General features: G+C 40.6%; 1 protein-coding gene across 2 annotated transcripts; it reads right to left on the minus strand.

Annotated features, from left to right (window-relative positions):
- Positions 1-1,165: 1,165 nt before the first annotated feature.
- Positions 1,166-25,933, minus strand: RBM5 (RNA binding motif protein 5). 2 transcript variants are annotated; one of them, XM_020789310.3, is made up of 25 exons: positions 25,794-25,933; positions 24,776-24,844; positions 22,568-22,778; positions 21,442-21,603; positions 20,188-20,257; positions 19,654-19,727; positions 17,347-17,430; positions 15,248-15,308; positions 15,049-15,114; positions 13,796-13,956; positions 12,895-12,992; positions 10,254-10,341; positions 10,056-10,133; positions 9,134-9,206; positions 8,726-8,814; positions 8,500-8,578; positions 6,075-6,166; positions 5,460-5,621; positions 4,812-4,958; positions 4,636-4,707; positions 3,759-3,938; positions 3,343-3,417; positions 2,668-2,765; positions 2,455-2,584; positions 1,166-1,780 (listed from the first exon to the last, which is right to left on the minus strand). In XM_020789310.3, exons 2-25 carry the CDS (start codon positions 24,790-24,792, stop codon positions 1,655-1,657), a joined length of 2,493 nt encoding a protein of 830 aa, XP_020644969.1. In that variant the 5' UTR covers positions 24,793-24,844; positions 25,794-25,933; the 3' UTR covers positions 1,166-1,654. The 2 variants fall into 2 exon arrangements, with proteins under 2 accessions (XP_020644969.1, XP_078241642.1); XM_078385516.1 differs by lacking the exon at positions 24,776-24,844 and having other exon boundaries at positions 25,794-25,879.
- Between the last annotated feature and the right edge of the window lie 552 nt (positions 25,934-26,485).

Consider the following 26,485-nt stretch of genomic DNA (forward strand, 5'->3'; position numbering starts at 1 on the left):
CCACAAATTCCAAAAAGCCTATGCCTGGTCGAAACACTAAAGTACTATAAAGTACTGCTGAAAATCCTGGTCCCTCAAAAAAAGAGATTAGTACATAGGGTCATCAACAGAATAGTATCCTCACAGCTATATAGAAATGGGCGGGCCAATCATTAAAACCTTCTCTACCTTTTTCATGCCCACAAATTTACACACTCACCTTAATTTTGCTACTAAGAGTAAATACTAGGTATCTCAAGAAAAGAGACCACCTCTCATTCTTCTCAAAACAGCTGCCAGATTGCTTTAGACTATAATCTCCGTTGGTAAACTCTAAATGAGGAAGAGGGGAAAAACGTTCCTTAACACTTTGATACTCAAGTGTACTTTATTTAGCATTCAGCAGCCTGTTGCCAAGGACACTCTGTATTTTGACAGGAAGTGTACTTTTCCTCCCACTGACAATCAATCAAAAATGAGGAATCAATCACAAATGCCGACAGCTCAAGTGTGGAAGTTAATGGGTAAGGAAGAATCTTGCAGACTGAGACTTGGTTGTAAAGGAGTGGAGCCAACCATGTCTTCTGTTTCCAAACACGTTTGAACTCTGTATGGCTGTAGTTCGTTTAGAGCTGTAGATTTTACTTTCCCCACTAAATTTTTAATTGACCATTCCGAAAAATGTGGTCTGTATTCAAGTCATATGGTTTCACAGCTTATAAAGTAGGTAAAAAAAACATGTTTGTGAACCATGGAAAAACATGATAGGGAAGAGACGGGTAATAGAAGCAATCCAGGCAATGAGAGAAAAAAATGTGACTGCATAAAGCAACAATTAAGCTATGCACAGTTTTAAGATGCAACAAACAATGCAGGGGCATGGACAGAATAGAAGGGAGGGGGGATCCTGCTCAGTATTTAAAAAATGCTAAAACCGCAGCATAGTGTATTACTGACTGGCATGAGATATAATCTTATTTAATTCCTAAAGAGGGATTCTTCGCCTTACAGAATTGTGTGGCATGTTATATGTTTTCAGTTACAAACAATATACAGCCACTCAACCCTTAAAAAGCAACCCAGAAAAAAGTACACATAAAATCTATCATATCTACCTGTGATCATTTGGGTTCTCAAGACAATCACTTATTCTACATCACATCTCCACCCAAAAAGAGAGAGCAACAACAGTTGGTTTTGGCTTTATTTCTTTTTGAAAGAAGCCGGAGCTGGCATCTAGAATCAAAATTTTCAAAAATCTATACAAATACATATCTTACAAAATGTACAGGAAAGGTTTGCCAAAAATGAGAAACAATACAAAGTAGGCAGATACAGCAGTGTCAAATCATAACACTTTCTCAACTGCTCCACAGAACAAGAGTGGATTTTAAACTACACAAACCTATGAACACAAGACATTAATTTACAATATATACAAAAATGAATAAAGATAAAGCACCCCCTTTTAATTTAGTTATGGGTCTTCCAACATGAAACTGTGGTGTTTTGCATTCTATGATCCACTAATGGGACCATTACACCTGGAATAGACATGGTTAACCCCAAGCCATAACTAAATACTGCTGTCTCTCCAAGGCCATATGGTTTTTAACAGTCAGTCAAGGGAAGGGTGAATGTTTCATGCCTTTTATACTTCCAAGACAGAATGAACTTATTCCATTTCTGTGAATCGAGCAAACATAGCTTTTCGTACTGCATCTTTATATGAATCTGCTGTGGAGACACCATAAGAACTACCCTTTGCTCCCAGTCCTGCTCCCCTCATTCTCACTTGAGCCTGTAGAGGGAAAGAGATATTTTATTAGCTTTGTGGCAGGAACACCAACATTACTATTACAGTTGTGTTTCATCTCTGTAAGGAAAACCCCAGTATACTAGAACATTCCTCTTAAGACTCTTTACTAGGTGCCTTATTTTATAACTGGCAGTGTGTGTTGTCATATAAAATGTATAGTACACAACCACTGAGATGCTTCAGAAAATTCAGAGAACCTAGGGAAGTAAAAGACAGGCTTCAAGAGAACTTGCTTACACATTTTGAAAAAAGCCAGTATGACATTACCACATGTAATAAATCTGTACATGTGACAGTGCATACCCTCCCACAGAAGACACCTGCATTCCATATAAGATATGAGTAAATTACATGTGAACATAAGACAGTACTAGACAGTCCTCAGTGACAATGCAGGCTATGGCTGATGAGACCTAAAGCCCACAGACATTTGGATGTTTGCAAACCCTGAGTCTACAGATAACCATTTTGTAAGTTCTTACAGGTTACAAAGAAACTCAGTATAAAATTCTAACTCCAGCATCCTTGAGTAAAACTGAACTGTTAGATGTATGTCCACAAATTTGCAGGTTCCCTTTGTCAGTTGCTAAAACAAAAGAAAAAAAATGAAATACTTGGAACACGGAGCACATTGTATACAATCCACCAACACTTACTTCAATGGGGGCTGTGATGCCTTGACATTTCCTTCCTAATCCTGAACCTTCCCTCCATCCCATAGCCTGAAGCATTTTGTTACCAATATTGCTATGGTCAATGCCATCTTTAGTAGGTTGCTCATAATTCCTACAGAAAAACAAAACAAAATGATTAACCCAAAGGTAGTAAGAATATCTGATGCAATAATAACTGACTGCTCAGATACATACACTGTGCCTGCATCAAACACTTTCTTCCGCTTTGGTTCTGGAGGCTCTGGGATGCCATATTTCTCTCGTCTTTCAGCTGCTCTGTCTCTGTATTTCATCTGAAAGTAGATCAGTGTCTATTAACTTTTGAAAATTCTGTTACTTGAAACAAACTACAGAGGGCTTCTGACAAAGCCAGAAAACTGGAAACAGAGTTAAATTTAAGAAGTACACATATCTCAATTTAGTGGGACTAGGATGTTAATTTTCAGAACTAAAATTTGCTGTGAAGTTTTTCTGGTGTTAACGGCAGTACAAAACCATAGTTAATAATCTGTAAATTATAGATACACCAATAATTCATCTATATTTATTCTCCTGTCACTGATAAAAGCAGAAATACATCTTCTTTCTCCCTAGGAAAGTATCTTGCTTAGGGTGCTATGACTGCTGACTGATCATCACTTGTCTTACACTTAAGTTTGCTAAGCTGTAAGATCCAGATCCAGATTTTTTTACTTTGGTTGCTTTCCTTTTTTCAGGGCTTTCAGACTGTAATTCTAGAACTCAAGTTTCTTGAGGCAGTCACTGGACCTAGTGGTACACTTAAACATCAAAGACAAGTGTTGTAACAAACACTCATGGGGTGTGACTCAATGTGCTTCTCTTTACTTGTTTCATTCTCAAGCTACTAACCTCTCTCTCACGCATTTCCAAGGCTTCAAGTTCTTGTTCCGACAGTCTAGATCTCCTGTAGATGTCCATGTTTTGCTTCATAAGGAAAAAAAGTTCCACAATATAAAACCAGGACTTAACAGTGATTGTCTTATGTGGTTAAAAGAGGCAAAAATACTTGCCAGTCAATTTAAAAAAAAAAAAAAACAACAACAACATTCCCCCTCATGACATACTGAAAGCCCAGAGGCTCATGCTATTTATTTTATTTTACAAAGGTGGCGAGATTCTCCATTTACTTTCTAAAGCCTTCCTGGCATATGTTTTATGTTCTTCTGTCCTGAGAACCGGAAGAGCAAGTCAATCTTCAGTTTTTTAGAGGCAAATACTGAATTCTGCACGCATGTTTCATTAATTTAAAGAGGGTAGGTGGCTACCTTATGCAGGTCTGAGAGTTGCTGGTGCCTGACCAGAGCTTCTTTGTTTGGAAACTGCCTTCTACATAACAAGCAGGCCATTTTTTTCCAGTCTGTTAATTTTTCTTCCTCATTCTCCAATCTTTCCAAGAAATCCTCCTCATTATCACTGTCCCCACTGTAAGCAGCCACTAATCCACGCTAGAAAAAAAAGGCAAACAGTAGTAGTAAATAGAGACAGCAGCAAACAGCCATTTCCTATAATAATAATAAGGAATAGCAGACTATGGAGAATTAAGACCATGATGGGCATGAGCAAGCATCCTAAATACTTCAGTCTCAATCTAGGAACCCTCATATCATTCTTGAAAATTATGCTTGAAAAGTGGACAGCCAACTAACCTGCAGGTTGTACTTCATATCCTGAATATCTGATAGGATTGCAACTACACTAGAATGTTCCATGTATGAGCCGAACCGACTCAGTCACCAAATATGGCTGTTTCCTTTTGAGAGATGACATGTCTTCTACAATATATTTTAGTAAAAGAGTTCATACTGGCATCTCAGTAAAAATCCACTAAGCTTCTTCCTATAGCTCAGTCTTTTTGTAAAAGTAAAGAGGGCCAAAAATATTTCTTCGTAGTTGGTCCAAACCACTCTAAAGCTTGCTGGAGTGTAAATTGTAAAAAACAAGACTACCACTACTGACCTTGTTTCGTTCAACACAGGATTGCTACTATAGATGACAATACAAGCTGGCAGATAACTAATTTAGGCTAATTTTTAAAAGGCTCCCAATTCAAAAGCAAGGATTAGCTAATGTTTATTCCTCACTGAGCATATTGCTGAAAACCTTGAACAGCTCAACAGTATAAGTTTCTTTCTGTAAACTTACTTTCAGTGGGTTGTCATCTTCACCATTTTTTATCACTTCTGTCATTATCTGCTGTCTCTCGGACAATGTGCCCTGGAAAAAGAGAGAGTAAACCAATGTACTGTACTTGGAGACTATATACAACCACCTTCTTTTAAAAAAAAATACCAAATACTAACAAACCAACTGCTCTTTACCTTTTTCTCAAAGAGAGCAAAACCAGCATCTGCTGCAGCAGATTCTCTTCTTTCTTCTTCTCTTGCATTCAGTGGCTGAAAGCTATTCTTGAAATTCTCCTTCTGTTTGTTCAGGCTCTTAGCCCAACGTTCCATGTCTTTTGCAATCTGTTTGGAAAATTACCACTTAATTTAGATTACCCTCAACTCTTACCCCTCCCACCAGATTGTCATGTGACTTAAATCAAATAATATTCTCAAACAGTGCAAAAACACCTCTACTGAGGAAACCCTTGCTACATACAATAGTTTCCAATAGTATAGTCATTATTAGTCTGTTGCAACAAAATTAAGGATCTTAAGCACTAATACACTTATAACACCATGATTCTTCAGTGGGCTACAGCCTAGAAAAACTTGTATAAGTCAGCTGATACTTACAGGTTCTTAGTGTTTTTCAGGGTATGGCTATTTCAGGGCTGTATTGTGTGTGTGTGTGTGTGTGTGTGTGTGTACGTGTGTGTGTGTGTGTGTGTGTGTGTGTACAGATATCTATAGAGATAGGTAGGTAGGTATAGTAAGCACACAGCCACACTCATCATAAAAGCCTCTTGCTATTTCCCCTTACTTTAATCATCAAGCTTTGACTTTATCTATTTTAATTATCACCTGTTGAGCAGTTTTACTCTTGGGCTTCTCTTTCTTTTCTTTCCCTTCTTTCGAGGGAGGTGGATTAGACTGCTGATATGTTGTGCCCTCTGCTGCTGGCATATAAGTCTCTTTCTCACCATCCCAGTAAAGATATTGCTGTGTTATTGCATTATAGTAGTACTGAAAGAAAAAGCAAGACTTCTTTACTCTTTCACATACAGCCCACCCATAAAGAAATCTACTACTCTCAAGGTAAGAACAATATTATGATTGATCAACTATTTTACAATAATCTGTACAAATGTATAATAATCATATATTATGCACAAAAACACTATGCAACTTTTTATAGCACAGATTATTAGTCACATGGCAAGCATCTACTAACCAAACAACCAAATGGAAATTTGGAATAACAAAGGGTGTCTGTACAAGCCACTACTGCAAAGGATAGCAAGTCAAATGCCTGCTTCCTCTACTTCAGTACTATCTTCTATTAGTAGCCACTCGAAGCCTTGGGAAGAGTTCTATCCAGGATGCCATGAATTAGATTTTCCCAGTTAATCCTCTATTGAACAGTAAGTTCTGTTTACTGAAAGAGACTCAAAGAAGAAGCAAATGAATTTTGTGTACCTGAGAATTTGGATCGTAATACAGCCCTGTTACAGGATCATAGTAGAAACCAGATGATTCATCATACTGATATGTAGATGTATCTGGAACAGCTGGAAATTGAAAGTGGAAGGTTTTTCTAAACTGCTTAAAAAAGCACCGATTAGCATTAACAAATCACAGTAGAACCTCAGTTTACAAAACTAATGCATTCTATGGGACATTATATAAAACGAAAAATGTGTAAACCAGAACACGGATTGCCATAGTAACGGGGGGCGGCACTATAAACCTCCAGGTACAATGCATTCTGGGGAAACTTTCTTTGTAAACCGAAAAAACAAATAAAATGTAAACTGATGCATTATTTTCAATGGATTTCCATTTGTAAATCAAAAATTTATTTTAACTGAGGCGTTTATAAACTGAGGTACTACTATAGCCCATATAGATGTTGACAAACCTCCCTGAACAATATGGATCACCTAGAGTAAAGACTGTAACTTTTCAGCCATTCCTTCCTGGTAAACAAAGCATCTCTGCATACACACCAAGCTAGCATGTGCACAAAACAAGAATGGCAATGGAAACAGTGTGTCTACTTGAGACAAACAAACTGAAGTTACAAGTTAGTTCAGGCTAAGCAGCAGAATTGCAGTACAGTGGTGCGTCGCAAGACGAAAGTAATTCGTTCCGTGAGTAGCACTGTCTTGAGACATTTTCATCTTGCGAAGCACGTCCATGGAAGCCATCTTGCGAGTCACTAACACGATCGCAAAAAAACATCTTGCAGGTTTTTTGTCCGGCGAGGCATTCATCTTGTGAGGCACCACTGTATTATTTTATCAAGGCTTGTCAAGGCTGCCTTGGCTTCTTTTTAAAAAAGACAGGATAAAAAATAAGTACCGTATTTTTCGCTCCATAAGACGCACCTCTCCATAAGACGCACCAAATTTTTAGGAGAAGAAAACAGGAAAAAAAATCTGTTTTCTTCTCCTAAAAATTGGTGAGCCTTATGGAGAGGTCTGTCTTATGGAACACAACCTAGGACCCTTTGGAGGCTCACCCAGACCCCCTGAAGGCCAGAGGGGGCAAAATCACCACCTTGTGGGGCTCTTTTGAGGTTTGGAAAGCTTCAGAAGAGCCCCAGAAGGTGGCAATTTCGCCCCCTCTAGCCTGGCGGGGGGGCCGGGTGAGCCTCCAAAGGGTCCTAGAGTGTGTTCCAGGACCCTTTAGAGACTCACCCTGCCCCCCCGAGGGTCAGAGGGGGCAAAATCGCCACCTTCTGGGCTCTTTTAAGGCTTGGGAAGCTTCAAAAGAGCCCCAGAAGGTGGCGATTTTGCCCCCCCTGGACCCGTGGGGGCGTGGGGGTAGCGTGGCAAGGGTCTGAGGGGGCCTTCCAGACCCTTGCCACGCTAACCCCCCCCCATGGGGCCAGCATGGGCGAAATAGCGACCTTCCAGGACCTTTTGAGAAGCTTTCCAGCCTCTCAAAAGGTCCTGGGAGCTGGCGATTTCGCCTGCGCTGGCCCCGTGGGGGGGGTGGGGTGGGGGCAGCCTGGCAAGGGTCCTGGGAGGCTCCCTTGGACCCTTGCCACGCTACCCCCACCCCCCACGGGGCCGGGGGGGGTTAAAATCGCCAGCTTCTGGGAGTGTTTGGAGGCTCCCCAAGCCTCCAAACACTCCCAGAACCTGGCGATTTCGCCAGGGCTGGCCCCGTGGGGAGGTGGGGGCAGCCTGGCAAGGGTCCTGGGAGGCTCCCTCGGACCCTTGCCACGCTACCCCCACCCCCCACGGGGCCGGGGGGGGTTAGAATCGCCAGCTTCTGGGAGTGTTTTGAGGCTTGGGAAGCCTCAAAACACTCCCAGAAACTGGCGATTTTGCCGGTAGGAGGAGCGTCGCAAGGGTCTGAGTGAGCTTCCAGGACCCTTGCAACGTTCCCCCCACCAGGAAGCTGGCGATTTCGCCTGCGCTGGCCCCGTGGGGGGGGGAGCATCAGAAGGGTCCTGGAAGGCTCCCTCGGACCCTTGCGACGCTCCCCCCCACGGGGCCAGTGGGGGCGAAGTCACCTTCGCACCATAAAACGCACAGACTTTCTACCCCCCTTTTGGAGGGGAAAAAAGTGCATCTTATGGTGCAAAAATACAGTATTTCAAAACAAGGCTAAAACAGAATACCTAAAACTGCCTAAAATTACATTCTTACACAGTGATAGGCATCTTCTACTTTATTCCCTTTCATTTATCTATTGTCTAGATCCCTCCCAGCATCACATCCCCACTTTCTTAAGCACACATCCCCAACAACTAACACAGGTCCCATATCAACAATACAATACAGCAGAAATTAAATGGAAGATGGAAGTTCACACACTCCCTCTCTAAACCACAATGTTGTCTATTTCTAAATCATGGGGCATCCATTATTTAGCCAGTAAGCTTACTTACCATACTTGGCACCAGGGACTACACCAGTTGGAGAAGTTGCTGTAACTTGTGTGCTAGTGCCTGGTTGTGCTGCCTGTGTCTGGGAAAGAAGATAATAAAAGGGGAGGAATTTTTAAAAGCAATTCACTGTACAAGAGCTTTCAAGCTTATCTTCTTGTTTACAAAATATACTCTCAACTCTACATTAAATTGATCTCCTTATGCAAAGAAAATGTGTTGTATTTACCGGAGAATCAGGTGAATTGCTCTGTTGACTGTATAACTGAGGACTCTGAGAAACAACAGCTGCTGTAGTACCAGTTGTCACTGGAGCACCTGCCAACAAGTAAGTTTGTGTTAAACACACTGAAGAAATTGTAACTGTATTTATTCTAAATGTGAAAAGTGGTAATGAGGTGCAGCTAAGCCCTTCCACATGAAGAATGCCTCCAAATATGACAACAAACACCCTGATCAAATCCACACAAGACAGTTCTAGCACTTTTATCCATTTGCTTTTTACATCAGACTTAGATGAAGGTTTTCCAGGTAACAGTTTTAGCCACAGAAAATGTTATTCTATACTAATCACCCACAGGATCAATGGATGAAGAAGGAGAACTGCACCTCCCTAACAGAGTATGTAAGCTCTTACCTGTTACTGTAGCTGTATCTGTGTCCAATGCTCCTGCTTGGTTCTGGTAAAACTGCTGATAATCCTGTGAACACTACAGAGAATGAAATCAAATTTACCCATGAGTGGTGTGAAAACTGAAATTAAACACATCCTAGAAAAGACTATGTGGTGCTAAAAGAACTACGTTTTACAGGCCTACTAGGTAAATTTCCCTTTGAGAGCATTTCACAACACAAGGGCAATCACAAAGAAAGCTTCTCTCTAACAGCCACTTTCAAAACATCACGGAAATGTATTTGGGAGCACAGGTAAACACATAGGTAGGCATCTGAGGGCACAAAAAGGCACATACAGCTTTCTTTCTGTAAACGTCTCTGCATTCCCTGAAATTTGGATCAAAAACTTATTTTCTTGTTCTAAAAATCCCTGACTCATTTTGATAGTTTTAGCTACTCTATTTGTTCTATATTTAGTTTTTAGACTTTTTAAGACATTACTAGGCTGGCTTTCTACTCTGTTCATGTGTTATGCTTTTTAGTAACATGCATTTCAATTTTTTAAAAGTCATTTGACTTTGCTGTACTGTTTTCCTTAAAGATAACTCTGTAGTATCTAGGAAAGTCACATAAAAAGTCATCTCATCAACACATGCAATAATGAAGCATACTATATCCCCACCTCTTTGGTTGACTTTGCCCCCCTTGAAAAGCAACTCAAGTGTCAAAGCTCCCCCCCAAAAAACATTATGGGATGGTGTGGGAATTCACCTCGTCTTAGGCAGCTGTTCACTCCTTCCTCCCAGAGCACCCCCTCCCTGCACCTAATTACACAATGTGCAGAAAAGCCTTTCAGTTCTCCTGAACAAATAGTTGAGAACAGAAAACTTCCTTTCACTTGGTCCAGGGTCCAATCCACAGGTTATAACACCATTCATACCCACCTGAGAGTATTGGGTATAACCATCCTGCCCTAGTTGGAGATAGTTGAAGTCAACTGTGCCACCTTCTCCACTCTGAGGCTATAAAGCAAAGATAATAGTTAAACATGAGATACAGCAAGAATGTTTAAATGGCTATTAATAGCAACATTACTGACCCTGTCTTTCACTATCAGTCAGTTTCAGAAACATATTTCCTACCTGGGTGGATGACCACTGGGCTGCAGCAATAGCGGTACTAGCAACAGAGAAAGCACTGACACGATTGCCATCTGGGAGCAGCAAATCCCTGCAAACAATTAAGCACATTTCAGAAATAACCTATTAAGATTATCAAAACAATTTTAAAGCATGAATACACACTTTAATATGAATTTGCAAACAAGACCAGTCTGATTTACTGGTCCAACTTCAACTGTCCAATTAACATATATTCTGTGGATAGAACTTCCAACTTCTGCTTGTCCAGTGGAGATTAAAACTATCATATATGTGACAGAAGCCTGCCCTTCCTGGCTCATACGAGCAGCCACAAAGAACTGGCCCAGTGGAGAAGATTAGCAAATGCCTCCATGTAACAGGACAGGGTTCTCACCTACCTAGAAGTAGCAACAGTAAGACATTTATTAAAGAAGGCTTCCCTGAATCCAACATTCATTCATTCATTCATTTATTCATTTAACTTATATGCCGCCCACTCTACCCAAAGGTCTCTGGGCGGCTTACAACAATTAAAATTCAATAAAAAATAAAATGATAAAAATAATATTAAAATACAATTTAAATTGCCATCAGGACCCACAGTTGATGTTATTTCAATTAAAAGACTTCTGGAACAGGAAGGTTTTGACCTGGCGCTGAAATGTCATCAACGTCGGTGCCAGATGAATTTCAGTCAGGAAGGTATGCCATAGTCTGGGGGCAGCTGCCGAAAAGGCCTTTTCTCTACAAGCCATCCCTCTTACCTCCTTGAGGAACGGCTCTTTCAAAAGGGCCCCCTGGCTAGATCTTAACTGCCGGTAGGCTCATATGGAAGGAGGCGGTCCTTCAGATATCCAGGGCCCAAGCTATTACTGAACAACTGCTGATCAGTCTTCAGCACTGAATCCTTAGACAATGTATGTACTTAAGTAGCCTTATGGTGCACTAGTTAAACTTCAGTCAAGTACTGCAGTCAAGACTGCTCACAACCTTAGTTTAATCCTGACAGGCTGGCTCAGCGTTCTATCAGTAAATCCATTACCCAGATCACTGCGGGGCAATCTGTAGCCTGCATACCGTATTTTTTGCTCCATAAGACGCACATTTCCCCCCAAAATGTGTGTGTGGGGGAGTCTGTGCGTCTTAAGGAGCGATGGCAGCGATTTCGTCCCTGCTGGCCCCAGGGGGGGGGAGTGTCGCAAGGGTGAGCCTTCCAGGACCCTTGCGACGCTCCCCCCAACCCCCAAGGGGCTAGCGCGGGCAAAATCGCCAGCTTCCAGGTGGGGGGAGCGTCGCAAGGGTCCTGGAAGGCTCCCTCGGACCCTTGCGACGCTCCCTCCAACCCCCACGGGGCCGGCGCGGGCGAAATCGCCAGCTTCCCAGGCAATTTCACCCCCGCTGGCCCCATGGAGGGGAGCGTCGCAAGGGTCCGAGTGAGCCTTCCAGGACCCTTGCGATGCTCCCCCCACCTCCGCACAGGGCCAGCACAGGCGAAATCGCCAGCTTCTGGGAGTCTTTTGAGGCTTGGGAAGCTTCAGAAGACTCCCAGAAGCTGGCGCTTTTGCCCCCGCTGGCCCCGTGGGGGGTGGGAGGAGTGTCACAAGGGTCTGAGTGAGCCTTCCAGGACCCTTGTGACGCTCCCCCCACCCCCACACGGCACGGGCGAAATCGCCAGCTTCTGGGAGTCTTTGAGGCTTGGGAAGCTTCAGAAGACTCCCAGAAGCTGGCGATTTCACCCCCTCTTGACCACCGGGGGGGCAGGGTGAGTCTCTAAAGGGTCCTGGAACACACCCTAGGACCCTTTGGAGGCTCACCCTGCCCCCCCGCTGGGCCAGAGGGGGCGAAATCGCCACCTTCTGGGATTCTTTTGAGGCTTGGGAAGCTTTGGAGGTGAGCCTCCAAAGGGTCCTAGGGTGTGTTCCATATGATGGACCTCTCCGTAAGGCTCACCAATTTTTAGGAGAAGAAAACAGATTATTTTTTCCTGTTTTCTTCTCCTAAAAATTTGGTGCTTCTTATGGAGAGGTGCATCTTATGGAGCGAAAAATATGGTAATTAAATTCTGAACTACCCAGAGAGTGCTTTAAATACTATGGCCGGTATGTAAACAGCACTTTGTTTTCAGTGTGTGGTCACACTTCAGCTCTAATTCCTGAATGAGGCCTATTATTTGGATCTATTTCAACTTGGAGGCAAGCCCGGTTGTGCCACACACAGCTTTTGTTGGCTTGACGTGGATGATCCATGCTGACACCCAATTTTATCTTTCCCTTCTATTTTATTTCAATGATGCCATTTTGTTCTAAACCAGTGTTTGAAGTCAGTAATGGGGACTGGATGACAGTGAACAAATTTGAATTTTACCCAGAGGTGGCCCTGGTCACTTGAAAGGCTGATAAGGCCTAATCTAAGTATTTAGAATAGGATCCAAGATGGCTGATTTGTTAGAATGCAAATCTGACATTGGTTTCTCTCCTCTACAGGTCAGTAACTTTCACAGCTACAAAAAATGTAATTCCTTTCCTAAGGCTTAATATTTAAGGCTTACAATTGTGGATCTAGCAATAACACACATTTTGAACACTATGGCATTCAGAGAAGATGTCAATCATATCTTTAACAAGAAAATTAGCAGTCTTACTTTCTGGCACTCTTTGCAAAATCCACACCAATTGTTTTGCCATCTATTTTCAGAGGAGGCTGAAGACTCTGCAAAATCTGCAACAACTGAGAAGCATCCTAGAACGCAGAAAATTAACTGAATGGGTTAACTTTTTATCCACTGAGTTCTAACAGAAAATATCAAGCTCTTGTCTGACAATAATTGAATACGGGCACGGAAATTAAGAAAGTAAGAAAAAACACAGCGGATGCAAAGACCAGCAAGTGGCGTGTACACTTTTAGTCAAGGTAAGATTTTGCTTGATATCACAACCAGCTGGTAAGATAACCAAACTCAGTAATGTCTCTCACTATACTTAACAAGTACATGTTGAAATGAGTATTAACACCCTATCCTCTGTTCAGTATTTTATTAAGATATATACACTGTTAATTTAGTAATAACAGTGTACTCCAAGCTGATTCCAACTTATGGCCACCCTTTTCAGGGTTTTCTACATAGAGAATACATAGATGTAATTTATCATTCCCTTCTTCTGGGGGCGCTCTGAGAACACTGTGCAGGTTGCCTGTAACAGAGACTGCCTCTACGTCCAGGAGGCTCTGTGTGGAAACTCCCAACCTCTGGCTCTGCAACCAGATACCTAAAACATTGAGCTATCCAGCCAACTTCATACATACATACATGCATGCATGCATGCATACATACATACATACATACATACATACATACGTAGTTAACTTACAGCAAAATAATAAAAATAATTTTAAAACTCAAGGGTGTTTAATTACATTATATTACCAAATCAAGGGAAGTTTCCATAATTAGGGTGTTGCATGCTTCTATAAAATAGAACCTTTATTCCTCCAAATAATACATACTAAACCTGACACTAAAATGAAATGAAACAAGTTCTTACCATTGCTGAAGACAACTGTACAAAAGCAAAGCCTCTATTCTGCTGGGTCTGTTTATCTTTAATAAGTCGGATGTTATTTACAGCCAGCGAAGCATATGGTGACAGAGCTGTCATGATTGATTCCACCACTGTATGAGGAGCTATGTTTCTGAGTATAAGAGCTAGGAAGGAAAAAGCTGCAGTTATGTGATCTTTTAAGAAGTATCCTATTTGTGTGCTAACTGTAAATGTCTTGAACCAATCACATACCAAGAGTTTTCCCTAGAACACTACAATATTTAAGTGACACCGGAATGATCTGTATGTCCTATAACCTGCAATAAAATCAAGCATCTCTCAAAAAATTCAGAGGAAAAAAAGTGTTTCAGAATCTACCTTCTAATAAAATATGGTCTATAATAACTATGCAAATTAAGCCTGATTGTCCAGTGACCTTAGCTAGAACAAGTCCATATACCTCTGGTGTACTGCTAAGCTTCAGAGTTTGATCTATGTTCTATTTTCCAAGAGCAATATACAGGCAAATAAAATGCCCAACAGGATGTGAGCATATTCACCTTAGCCAATCACATCCTGGGAAGGTAACTGAAAATTGTTGTTTACTTACTGGAAATATCTATACTGTATTAGTTTAATAACTAGTAGAATTTAAGACATGTATCTGAAAAATGTACATGACTAAATGCGATGTATTCAAAAAAGTGGACACAAACATGCTTTAGTGAACAGATTTTTTGTACCTTAGAAAAATGCATAGTTTAATCTATGCATATCAATTTCTGAATAAGGAGAAAAACATGTTGTATGACCCCACAGAAAATTAAGATGCAGCATAAATGCCAGTGGAAGACTGAGAAATTCAATGAGAACAGGACAGATATTCATGTTGCTACTCATGGGAAGAAGAGGGAACACCAAGTGTGAACAGAAACAGGGAAAAAATAGGGATGTTAAATTCCAGGAACTGTAGAAGACAAGTAGACTAAAAAATTCATAGGAAAAAAAGTGTTTCAGAACCTACCTTCTAATAAAATATGGTCTACAATAACTATGCAAATTAAGCCTGACTGTCCAGTGACCTTAGCTAGAACAAGTCCATATACCTCTGGTGTACTGCTAAGCTTCAGAGTTTGATCTATGTTCTATTTTAAAAGAGCAATATACAGGCAAATAAAATGCTCAGCAGGATGTGAGCATAATCACCTTGGCCAATCAAATCTTGGGAAGGTAACTGAAAACTGATGTTTACTTACTATCACAATAGTAGTCGACAGATTGGACAGCCTCTGGTCCCCCAGGTGGCACCTCCTGCTCTGAATCTTCATTGTAAAACCAGGAAAATAAACTGTGGTTATTACATCAAGAGCCTTCTACCATGCCATAAAGGGAATTATGTGGGCTTTATAAAGAAGAAAGTATCTGCTTAATGAAACTTATTCTAGCAGAACTTACCAAATTTGTCTGCTCCGCAACGGAAGCATTTTAGTCGCCTCCTGAAGTTGTAAAGGCAGCACTAACAAATAAACAAACCCATTACGTTTTAGATTATTCACCTGAGCAAGTACATGCCTGTACCATTAAAAGTACAAAAGTTGTAATACAGATAGTAAATTCGATGCGGATATTATTCATATCTACAGTGGTGCCACGCACAGCCAGGTTAATCCGTTCCGGATTAACCTTCGCTGTGGGAAACATCGCACTGCGGAACACCAAAAGGCATTGGAACGCATTAAACAGCGTTTAATGCGTTCCAATGCCATAGAATACTCACCGTAGTGCGATGTTTCCCAGGGGCCGGCAGCTATTTTCGCGCCCTCCCCTCGCACAACGAGGGCACCAAAATGGCTGCCATCAGCTGTCCGGCGGGTCCAAAATGGCCGCCGGAACAGCCGAAAGGGGCCGGGGCGCAGCGTTTTCGCGCCCTTGGTAAGCAAGGGGAGCGCGCGAAAACGCTGCCGGAAGCCCCGAAATGGTTGTGCGCAGCCATTTCGGGGCTTCCGCAGCGTTTTCGCGCGCTCCCCTTGCTTACCAAGGGCGCGAAAACGCTGCGCCCCGGCCCCTTTCGGCTGTTCCAGCGGCCATTTTGGACCCGCCGGACAGCTGATCAGCGGGTTGCAAAGCGAAGGTCGGTAAGCGAGCAGCTTACCGACCTTCGCTCTGTGAATCACAGCCTATACGGGCATCGTTTTGCGATCGCATTTGCGATCGCAAAAACGGCCTCGTAGAGTGAATTCATCGCTCTACGAGGCGCCCGTTGTGCGAGGCACCACTGTACTATGGTCCATTTACTAGTACGTAAAAAAATCACTTGTAAGTTGGCACAATCTTGAAGATAGGGATGTGCTTTGTCACGTAACACTTCATTTATTAAAATCATCATATTTAGGAGAGCACACTTACTAGTGATCATAGCAATCTTTCAAGGAGGTCTAAGCTTTCAGCACTTTAAAGATCAGATCCTGTTCTGTGCATATATGAAAGAGTTAACATGTCTGTGATTCACTCTGTGAAACTCTTGAGGGGGGAAACCAGGCTTTATGGACTCCAGTCTACAGAGTTTCACATCTCTGAACTTCCCCCAGTTCATCACTCTTACATTTTCCCTATTAACATGACAAATCTGCTCACTCAGGAGGAATAGACTTAACGATCAAAGACCATTTCCAAAAACAGGAAGGGCAAACATGAAACTGAATTAAGAGCTGCAATCCATGTAACTTTGACTATAGCAGGCACAAAAGGAGTCTGTCTACAAGTATGCACTGACAGGTGCCATCAAACTGTGACCAAGTGCCGCTATAACACTCAGTTAATATTCACCATCCATGTATAAACTGAGCTTGAAATAGAAACTTGTGGTAGCTACTTCTGCAAGTAGAAAAAACTCTTGTAATTTTGTTGCTACCATGGAAACAGTCAGAAGTATTAAGTACCCTATTTTCAAACATGGACTTGTTTGTGTAAGCAGACTACTCGCATTAATAGTTGCCTTACAGAAAACAAGGACATTATCCCTAGATGTGACTTTATATGAACTACTGTTATATACTGTCAAGATCAAGAGCGTGGGAATTTAAAAATAAATTCCCACCAATTTTCATCAAACATGCTGAACCATTATTACATTTATAATGAATACTGATGTCTTTTCAAGATGTACTACAATAGCCACAGACTAACTTGGGGAGAGTTGCCTGACACCATGACTGGAATCCAGCATATTACTGAGATGGTGCCACAGAAATTGAAAAGTAACTCCATTACTACACTCCTATTAAAACAGAGCTTGAAATTTTTGCAGCTTTACAAAACCAGGACATCTCTGTATGAACCAATTGTCTGCAGTATTACAATACTAACTTATGCTGATATTTCCAGTGTTACTGACAAATAAATTACTTCTTGATGAAGTGTATGCTTATTTATGGACAGGAAATTCTCATATTCGCATCTGTAGTTATCTCTGTTTTCATTTACCCTCATTTGTTTAACAGTGACAGATCTGATCAAACAACTAGGAAAAACACCCCTTCGCAGAAACATCTTACCTTGTTGCAAAGCCAGTCTTCAAATTTAGGCCTGGGATTGCTGTAGTGCATTGCAATTTGTTTCCCTTGAATCACCAGTTTCTTCTGTAAAAAAACCAGATTTAGTTATTCCAGTATCACAGCACACATGTCCATTTCCCATGGCAGAGCACACTTCGGAGGTTTCAGTGCTCATGAATTAAATGGACAACATATGGGGAGGATGCAGAGAACCAACCACCGCCTCCTATATTCTGCCCATCCAATCCTGCAGGAGGACATGGACAGCAAGAAAATGGGATGTGCAGTAAAGGTAAAAGGAATCAGGGAGTGTTGATGAGGCTGCCAAAACTAAGCGCTGTCATGGAAACGAAGTGTCTCAAAGGAGACCAAGTCCTAATGGCATAGCAACACACTGCTTTTTAAAATATAGTTAAATGACTGCTTCACTTTTCCCCCAAAACCTAGTTTTAGAACTTCAAAGCACTTTTGCTTGTTTTCTTCATGATGTACCCTTTGAAAGTACAGTAACTCCTCTCAAAGGGGGCCATTACAAATCTCAGAGGCTGAATTATCATGAACTGAACGCAAGTTCAGTGTGTTTATCTTTTAAAACTAAATTATTCAATTCACATGAAAGCTTGCATGAAGGCTGTGTTCTTTAAACAGCTTTCTCCCAACAAATAGATTGCTACTGAAGTTTCGCCAAAAGGGTGACAGTTCATTTTGTTTCCAGTGCCCCCTCAAAACCTGCATTTAAAAAATAGCTGCTTAAATTTTAAAAAGAAGCCAAGTTTCTTAACTTAAAACTTTATTAAACCTATATATTCAGAGTCTCATACCCCTTTTAACTTCTCAAAGTCTTTTACAGATCTTTGTTTAGAGAGATGCACCTTTTAAGTATGTCCAGGAAGTGTGTAATAACGTGATTGAACTAACATTGGACAAACCTAAATTTAGGTATCTTGTTTAAGGAAAGCTGTTTCTAATACAAAAGGCATTATAGGTACAAATAGACCTATAGGTACAAAGGGAATTTCATTTTTCATTGCTACAGTAGAAAATGAGGGGAAGGTTGAAGGGCCCAGAACAAACTGGGATAGGCGCACAAACGAGATGTCAGTATATTTACAATGTTTCGTGTTTGTCTGACAGTTAACAGCAATGGGGCCGACTAGGGAAGCTCAACTACTTTTTCCCTAAAACTAGAGGATGTGTGGTTATTTTAGAGTGACTCTGATACTGATTCAGAAATTTGAAAACTGAGGTAAGCTTTGTATACATTAAAATTGTGATTTTGTAACCTACTAGTAAAGCTAATTCAGGCACCAATGTATCACCACTGCATGTTGAGTATTATCAAGCTGATTCATGCAAGGATTAGATTTTTTTTAGGTTTAATTGTTGAGGCAGATATTTCACCATGATACAGTCCAAACACATAATGTTCTGGTGTTCAGTACTTGGAACAGGTAAATACTGCACAAAATACTTTTTTGGTTTTGTTCTCAAGCAAAAATAGTTGTATTGTTGCTCTTAGCATTTTTACTATTGCCGTCAGCTTCATGTTTGTTGTTTTACAACAATTCAAAAAGACAGCAGTTTTCCTACTTCAAACTGATAAAACACCGGAACCATACCAATACACTGCAAATATGCTGAAAGTAACTAGTTAAGCATTTTTATTATTCATATTCTGTGCAACTTTTCAGCTGCCTTTCATAAGTTCTATCTTCTATAATCAGTGGTCCTTCAACCTTTTCAGACTGGCTGAGGAAGGCGGGGCACACACCCCATGCACATGCACGAAGGAGCGCTCTCTCTCTCGGGTGCATGCACGAAGGGGTGCTGTGGAAGGTCTATCTTTGTGGCCCAGTCTGGGGCCGGGGCTTGACCTCTCTTCTATATACTAAAAAGGTATGTATGTCATTACAAACTGCAATTTTATATTTCATAGACTGCACATTTACAGTTCTGTCTGGCATAAAGCACATGTCCAGTATGAATTCAATAAGAAAATTTTGCTTTGACAGAATACTCAAAAAACTACTTTGGAAATAATGATTATGTGCCAAGTTATTGGCATCAGAAGTAACTTTTATTTTGAAAAGGTGGCCTGGCAAAATCTATTGTTTTGGTTGAACAAAATCAATTTAAATTTTTAAGTCAATTTAAAACATTTTAATATATACAAAGCATTTAATCTTTAGGAAGTCACTGCTTTAGAACAAACCACTCCTTTGACTTTTTTTTAATTTATTCCTTTTTAAAAACTGTACAGACTTGTTCCATTTTCAGGAATTATCTAGACTTTGTGAGTGAAGCAACCTGATTGGCTTCCATCCAGCTGGTAGCATCTTGAAAGTGATAAAACTCCACGAAGGCGAAACCACGGCTTACACCTAGAGACAGCATTCAGATATAGACGGGATACTTGTGTTAGTCAGTTCCTTTAAAACAGGTGAATCTCTCTCCAACTGCTTCATTACTTCATGACAAAGCAGTTTTATAAATGCGACGTCAACTCTGAATTTGCTTCTCATTTTGCCATGGCAAGGAAACCAAGCTGCCTTAACAGGTTACATTGCACCTGAATGAGAACCATGTTTAAAGATAACCATGCAATGGACTACTAAAATTTAAAAGTCATATTTACAGTTGATGTTACTTACCGATACTGTATAAATGTATAAAAATGAAGGCTTCTTCCACTATCTATAGCCTTTCAAAAGGCCAAATTCCTTACCCATGGCAAATCTTTCATTATGTTTTGTATTTGGAAGGTGACGGGGCGTTTCAGAAAATGTTTTAGGCCTGGGGAAAAGGAAGATGTTGCCAGAAAGTATTTGTTTAACCCCTCACCTGTCTTTCTCTTCATCAGTCTCACATCTGCAGGCCGAGGGCCTTCGCAGGATTCAATGATTTCTCGAATCTGCATGCAAGTTCAACAAAATATGATTACTGTACAGCATTCAAAAACAAATTAGAGAAGAGAGAATCCCAACAAATTGCTCAATGCCTACAAGATGTTTACATTAGTATACCAACACAACTAAATTAAGGAAACTTTCAAAATGTATAAATATCGATCTTATGGCTAAAAATTAATAAGGGTCCTTAATAAATCCCCATAAACAGAAGCACATTGTGAGTCTTCAAAAACGACAGGCAGGTCAAATGGCAGCAGAGTTCATTTCCATAAGTTTTTTATTATTTTGCAACGCAAACTCTAAACACATTGTCCCACTGATTACAATGAATGCAGATTCCTATTACAGTTTATTAATAATTGATACAATTATTTTATTCTAATTCAAAACATACTCTGCACTGTACTCAGAAAGCTTTCTCACAGCTGGTTGTAAATACAAGATTTGCAGGTAACATGAAATCCTTCAGATGAATAGAGAACCATAAATTTTAAATTTCAGACAATCAATTGGGGGTTTTTGAATTAGTATAAATAAATATTTCACCTTAGATTTCCAACTATTAACTTGGGCAGTTTTTACATCTACTATTCCTATATGAAACAAGAAAAGCTTTAAGCCTTTGATACAAAACAGTGCAAAAACACTTAGCATAGAATCCAAGTGTTAATTATTTAATTGAACCTTCTTCTCAGAGTTGAACATTCCAAATAGTAAACCTATCAAGTACAGAAATGCCTTTCTCTGATTGTTCAAGATACACCAGGGGACTAGTCTAAACACAAATCCACCAACACAAATGGAGTAAAGAGACATGAAAATGTCTTGGTAATTAATCATTTTAGAGTCTGTATACTGCAAGAGTTCAAAATATTTTTATGTACTGGGAGGGGACATTATTTTGCATGGAAGACAAAACACTACCCAACCTACCAAACACACACACACACTCTCTCGCTCCTAACTCCAGGAAAAAATGGGGGAAGGGGGAGAAATCAGCAATCCTCCAGAGATCAGAACTGTGGAGCCATGCCAGAGTGACTAATCATTAAGTAAAACAATAAACAACTACCTGAGAAAATCACTATGAAGAATTTTAAGAAACAATAAATGCTTATTAAGGAAATAAATTAAATTTGCTCTAATGAAACCTCAATTTCCAAGCTAAGAATACAATGTTACTTACATCATAGTCTGTAACAGTAATAGGAAGCCCACGCAACATGATAGTCTTGCTTTCCTTCTCATCATTAATGTCATTTCTATAGTCATGTTCTCCATAATCTCCATCAGAATGATACCCATCTTCTGATTTATCACTATTACGCCGCTCACGTTCACGGTCTCTCTGCCAAATGAATACATAGTTTAGCAAGTTAACTTTTTACCCACTGAGAAATGATGAACCACTGACAATCATTCCATCCACGTTCAAACAATCCTTATCATTTTTCAGTTGGCACATTTTCTTTATTTCACTAATTAGTATTCCCTGAACATCTTTGCTTTTTTGACCATGGTGAGATTTAAAAATTAGTCTCCATTCCAATGAATATGTCCACTACAAGCATCTTTGCTATATAACCTATACAGGATAAATACACCTAAAAAATATAGTGGTGTCCCGCTTGACGACGATAATCCATTCCGTTAAAATCGTTGTTAAGCGATATCGTCAAGCGAAAGAAAAAACCCACTGAAATGCACTGGAAACCGGTTCAATGCATTCAAATGGGCGAAATACCTAATCGTCCAGCGAAGATCCTCCATAGGGGAAGCCATTTTCAGTCGCTGTCTTCCAGAAATAGGTCCGGAAAACAGCAGGCGGCTATTTTGAAACCCGACGATCAGCTGTTATTGATCGTCATAATGCGAAGAATTGGTTCTCAAAGAAGGGAACCGATCGTCGTAAAGAGGATTTTCCCCATTTAATCATCGTTTTGCAATCGCAAAAACCTCATCGTGAAGCGAGATAATCATCAAGCGGGGCACCACTGTACCACTAAGTATTACGGGCAAGAAATGAATGCAAAACAGAGATTAAGTAACCAACATTTAAATTTCATATAAAGTATATGGTTTAGAAACTAAAAAGTAATGAACTAGGACTCAGGAGACCTGTATCCAATTCCTCCCTCAGCCACTGGGCAACTTTGAGCCAGTAGTGTCAGCCTGCTCTATGTCACAGGGCTTCTGCAGAGATGAAGTGGGAAGGTAAAAAAATATGCATGCTGCCTTCAACTTACTGGAGGAAAAGCAAGATATAAAAGTAATTAAAAAATAATATACATTCTAAGCTTTCTAAAGCTCACCTCAGGACTATCATAATCTCTGCCATCATAATCTCTGCCATCATAATCGCGACTATCATAGTCCCGATAGTCATCATATCTGTCATTTCTTCGCTCCTCACTAGATCTTTTGTAGTCAGAATCCCGTCTTCGACTTCTGGAATCCCTCTCATCACGATCATCTCTATCAATGATAGACCCATACCTTCCACTCCGTTCAGTTCTGCTCACACTGCACAAAGTGTGGAAAACAAACAGCTTGATAACTTCTGTACTTATTCATCTCAACATGATATGCAGGTTTCACAGGCATTGTGAAAAGCTGTCCTAAACCATATGATGACACAAGAACTGCAGAACTGGCACGATTTGTACTTTAGAGTAGAGGAACACATTTTTCACAGGGCTCTTTTTCCCATAAATCTTAGTCCACACCATCTGGAACACTGACATTAAGACACTGACATTTCCACAAGTGATATTTTGTTGGTAAGTAGTACAAAGCACTCCTATAGCTCAAGACTTACATACATAGCAATTTTAAATGTTGTACTTTCTCTTTAGGAAGGAATATTAGCAAAACTTTTAATCAAAATAAATGACAAAATAATTTGAAAGAATTAACCAGTGACTTTATTCAGTATAACTGATGATGTTATGAAAGAACACACAATCAGTTTTGTTTTACACCAATAAATCGCATGATGTAATTCCAAAGTGAATTTATATTTTAATGGCTATAATCCTAAACTTACCAGGTTCTCAATGAACACAATAGGTTTTGAATCCAAGCAAGTATCTACAGCACTGCACTAAAAACTACATAGAGTGGTGTGAAAACTAAGAGGAAAATGTATTTAAGAAGTACCTAGAGAATAAAACTGAACTTGCATCCAAATAAATATTCATAGAATTTCATTCAAAATTATTTAAGATTGTATAAAAATGTAAAAGGTTCACACATTTTTTTTTTACTATTGCAAAAATTTCAATAGCATTATTCTAGAGAAAAGGTATTGCTATTTGTCTACTTTTCAATTATTAGTGATAATAGACTTGGACACCTTTTTGTCATATATGAGCTTATGGAAACAAAGTATACGTTGCAAAATAACCTATCACTTCCATTCAATTCAAAGACGTGGTGTGACATATTTATTCCATTAACACACACACACACACACACACAAAATAAATATTTATTGAAATAAATTACACACACACACACATAAATTGTTTTATTAACAAATGAACAAACACTCAATTGTATCTTCTTTTATTTGTTTCACATGTGATTTGGAATGCAGATATACATTGCTTAAAAATGGATCCATAACAGTCAAAATGCTTTGTAAGTTATTATTAGTGATTAGTCTAGCAGGAAAGTACACTGCCCACCAGTGCCATGTACAACTCATGGCTGTACTTTGCCCATTCCTACTGTATATGGAAAAGAATCCTAACAAAGGGGACACACACACACACACACACACACACACACACACACACACACACACACACACACACACACACACACACACACACACACACACACACACGTATGTCATCCAACTCAATACAGGAATATTTATCCAACTAGAAAAGTACTGTTCTTTCTTCACAGCATGCGAGCTGGACTTCAGAAATGCAGCATTTTAAAACATTTTTAGTTTGGAAATTTTTCACTTTTACTACCCATGTAAGTAATATGTAATAATAGCTATTTCAATAAACCTCAAAATTTAATTTTTTAAAATTAATCATGTAATAATCACATATTTGGTGAAATTCAATTAAATTAAAATATGAAAAGGCACAAAATAGGGTATTCCATTTCTTATTGCTTCTAATTAATTTTAGCTACTAAATTCCCTGTTTTGAAAATAAGATCCACACCACACCCTTTGGAACCAAGGGCTCCCAATGTTTCCAACTGGCCAATCTGAAAAACAGCTCCTTCTAGCTCTGCCCACCCTGACTACAAAGGAGACATGCAGACAATAAGCAGTTTCATTCAACCTAAGAGGGTTAATTCATTATGGTAAAGCAGTGAGGACTAGTCCTTACTGGGTCTAAAAAGTAAAGAATACTTGAACAGGACTCCAGAGAAAATCATTCTTTCATTAAAGAGAAAAAAAATGCATACTTCAATGAGGAAGATTAATGACGAATTTCCTGGTCTTTATCCAAATCGTCTATTATGTAACTCAACACTTCAATATTACATACCGTTTGTCAGAACCCATGGTCTGCTTTTGATTCTTGATTAAAACGCTTCTAACACACCAGGATGTAAATCTGTTAAAAAAACACACACACATCCACCATATTTTAATTTTAAATCCGATTTCAGAGCTACATCCCTTGGTTCCTACAAAACTTGGCTTCGAGAAGCACCTTCACAGATATTCAGCTATTCAAGTGCAATGAGAAATGAGTACTTTACCCTTAATACCACTTTTACAAAAACACTCCATGCATCAGCTATAAAAAATCATAAATAGAAAAAATATATAAATAGAAAAAATATATATGTATAATTAGTATTTAAATATATACACAATACACGTACAGCAAATTTTATTAAACACACACAAATATAACACATCCGCATGAAAATATTTATACCTGCATTAAAAACGACAACGATGCAACAAAAGTACAGCTACGCTGACGCTATGCAGAGTACACGAAAACCAAGAGATTCTCTTCAGCGGCGGTTGGAGAAAAAGGAAAAAAAGGGTAGCAGCCACCGCCTCTTCGAAGCTTGGCCGACTGGCATTGACAAGCAAGTATTTAATGGCGGCTGATGCTCTCTGCTGCGGCGTCTGGAGGAAAAAAAGGCAGCCACGCCTGCCGCAATCTAACAGCGGCGGTGATGGCAAATATGCGGATTGCACCGCAATCGCCGTGGCGAAAAGGAACGAGAGGAACGCTGAGGGGCAGAACCAGCAGAGCTTCATGGGGCACCCGTTTAACTGGCAGAGCCAACGCATTGGTTTTAAGCCGAACTCGGCCAATGACAGGACCTTCTTCTCTGCAGAAAATGGACGGCGGACTTTCCCAAGCCGCTGCGTGGCGGCTCCCGCACCAGGTGGCAGCGGCCACGAAGACGACTAAAAGCCCCACTAAGCGCTTAAAAGCGACCTTACCGTAATTATGAGGCAAAAAGGCGGGCCCAGAACCCTTATTTTGTCTGATATAGCAAAATCTCTTTTTTAAGGAATGCCCGGGAGCCCGTACTTACCGGGAAGGGGGGATGGTCCCGCCTGCCACCGCAGCAGCCGCAGCAACAACCGCCACCGTTCCTCTCGAGCACTAGAAAATGGCGCACGACTAGCGGTAGCCGTCTTCTACCCACAACGCCCTGCGAATAAGCACACGCCCCCTCCCTAGAAGTTTCCAGCAAGAAACGTGCTCAAGCGTGTGCCTCGTGCGGTCGCGCCGCATGCTGGGAAATGTAGTCACCGCCGCGGAAAGACAGAACGAAGCGCTTCCCCAAACACAATTTTCTAGTCGAGCTTCAGGGGCGCGGGCGGGCGGTTACCCTTTGGCTCTGTCTTTAGCGGGCAAAATATAAACCTCGCGCCTTGCGGGACAGCCTTTCCTCAGTCTAAACAATTTCGCTGCTTTTCTGCAAATGCGTGTGCGCGGGGCACAGCGCTGGCTGTGGGGCGACGACCATCTTGCGAGCTGCTACCGGTAGCAGGCGCGGCCATTTTGCAGAACCGCCGGTCTTCGCAGCATTGTTCTCTTCCCTCCAAGACCACCAAGAGTAATCTCCGTAGGTTCTTCACCCCGCCGGCAGCGCAGAACTATCCTGTGGGCATACAGAGAAGCTCTTTGATAAGAGTTGCCTTGTTCACGCAGTTATTAGAAAGCGCGCCGTGGGCACAGCCCCTCCCCCTTGTCCCTGCCGGGAGGAGGCCCGGCCCTTGA

Source organism: Pogona vitticeps, chromosome 2 (assembly GCF_051106095.1).
Source record: "Pogona vitticeps strain Pit_001003342236 chromosome 2, PviZW2.1, whole genome shotgun sequence".
NCBI classification, from domain to species: Eukaryota; Metazoa; Chordata; class Lepidosauria; order Squamata; family Agamidae; genus Pogona; species Pogona vitticeps.

Excerpts from the sequence above, each read along its gene's own strand:
- RBM5 (XM_020789310.3), bottom strand. Across the intron at positions 19,728-20,187 it reads ACTGATGAAGAGAAAGACAG|GTGTAAGCCGTGGTTTCGCC; the intron begins GTGAGGGGTTAA and ends TGCTGTCTCTAG. Across the intron at positions 2,585-2,667 it reads GTGTTTGATGCAGGCACAGT|GAATTATGAGCAACCTACTA; the intron begins GTATGTATCTGA and ends GTTTTTCTGTAG.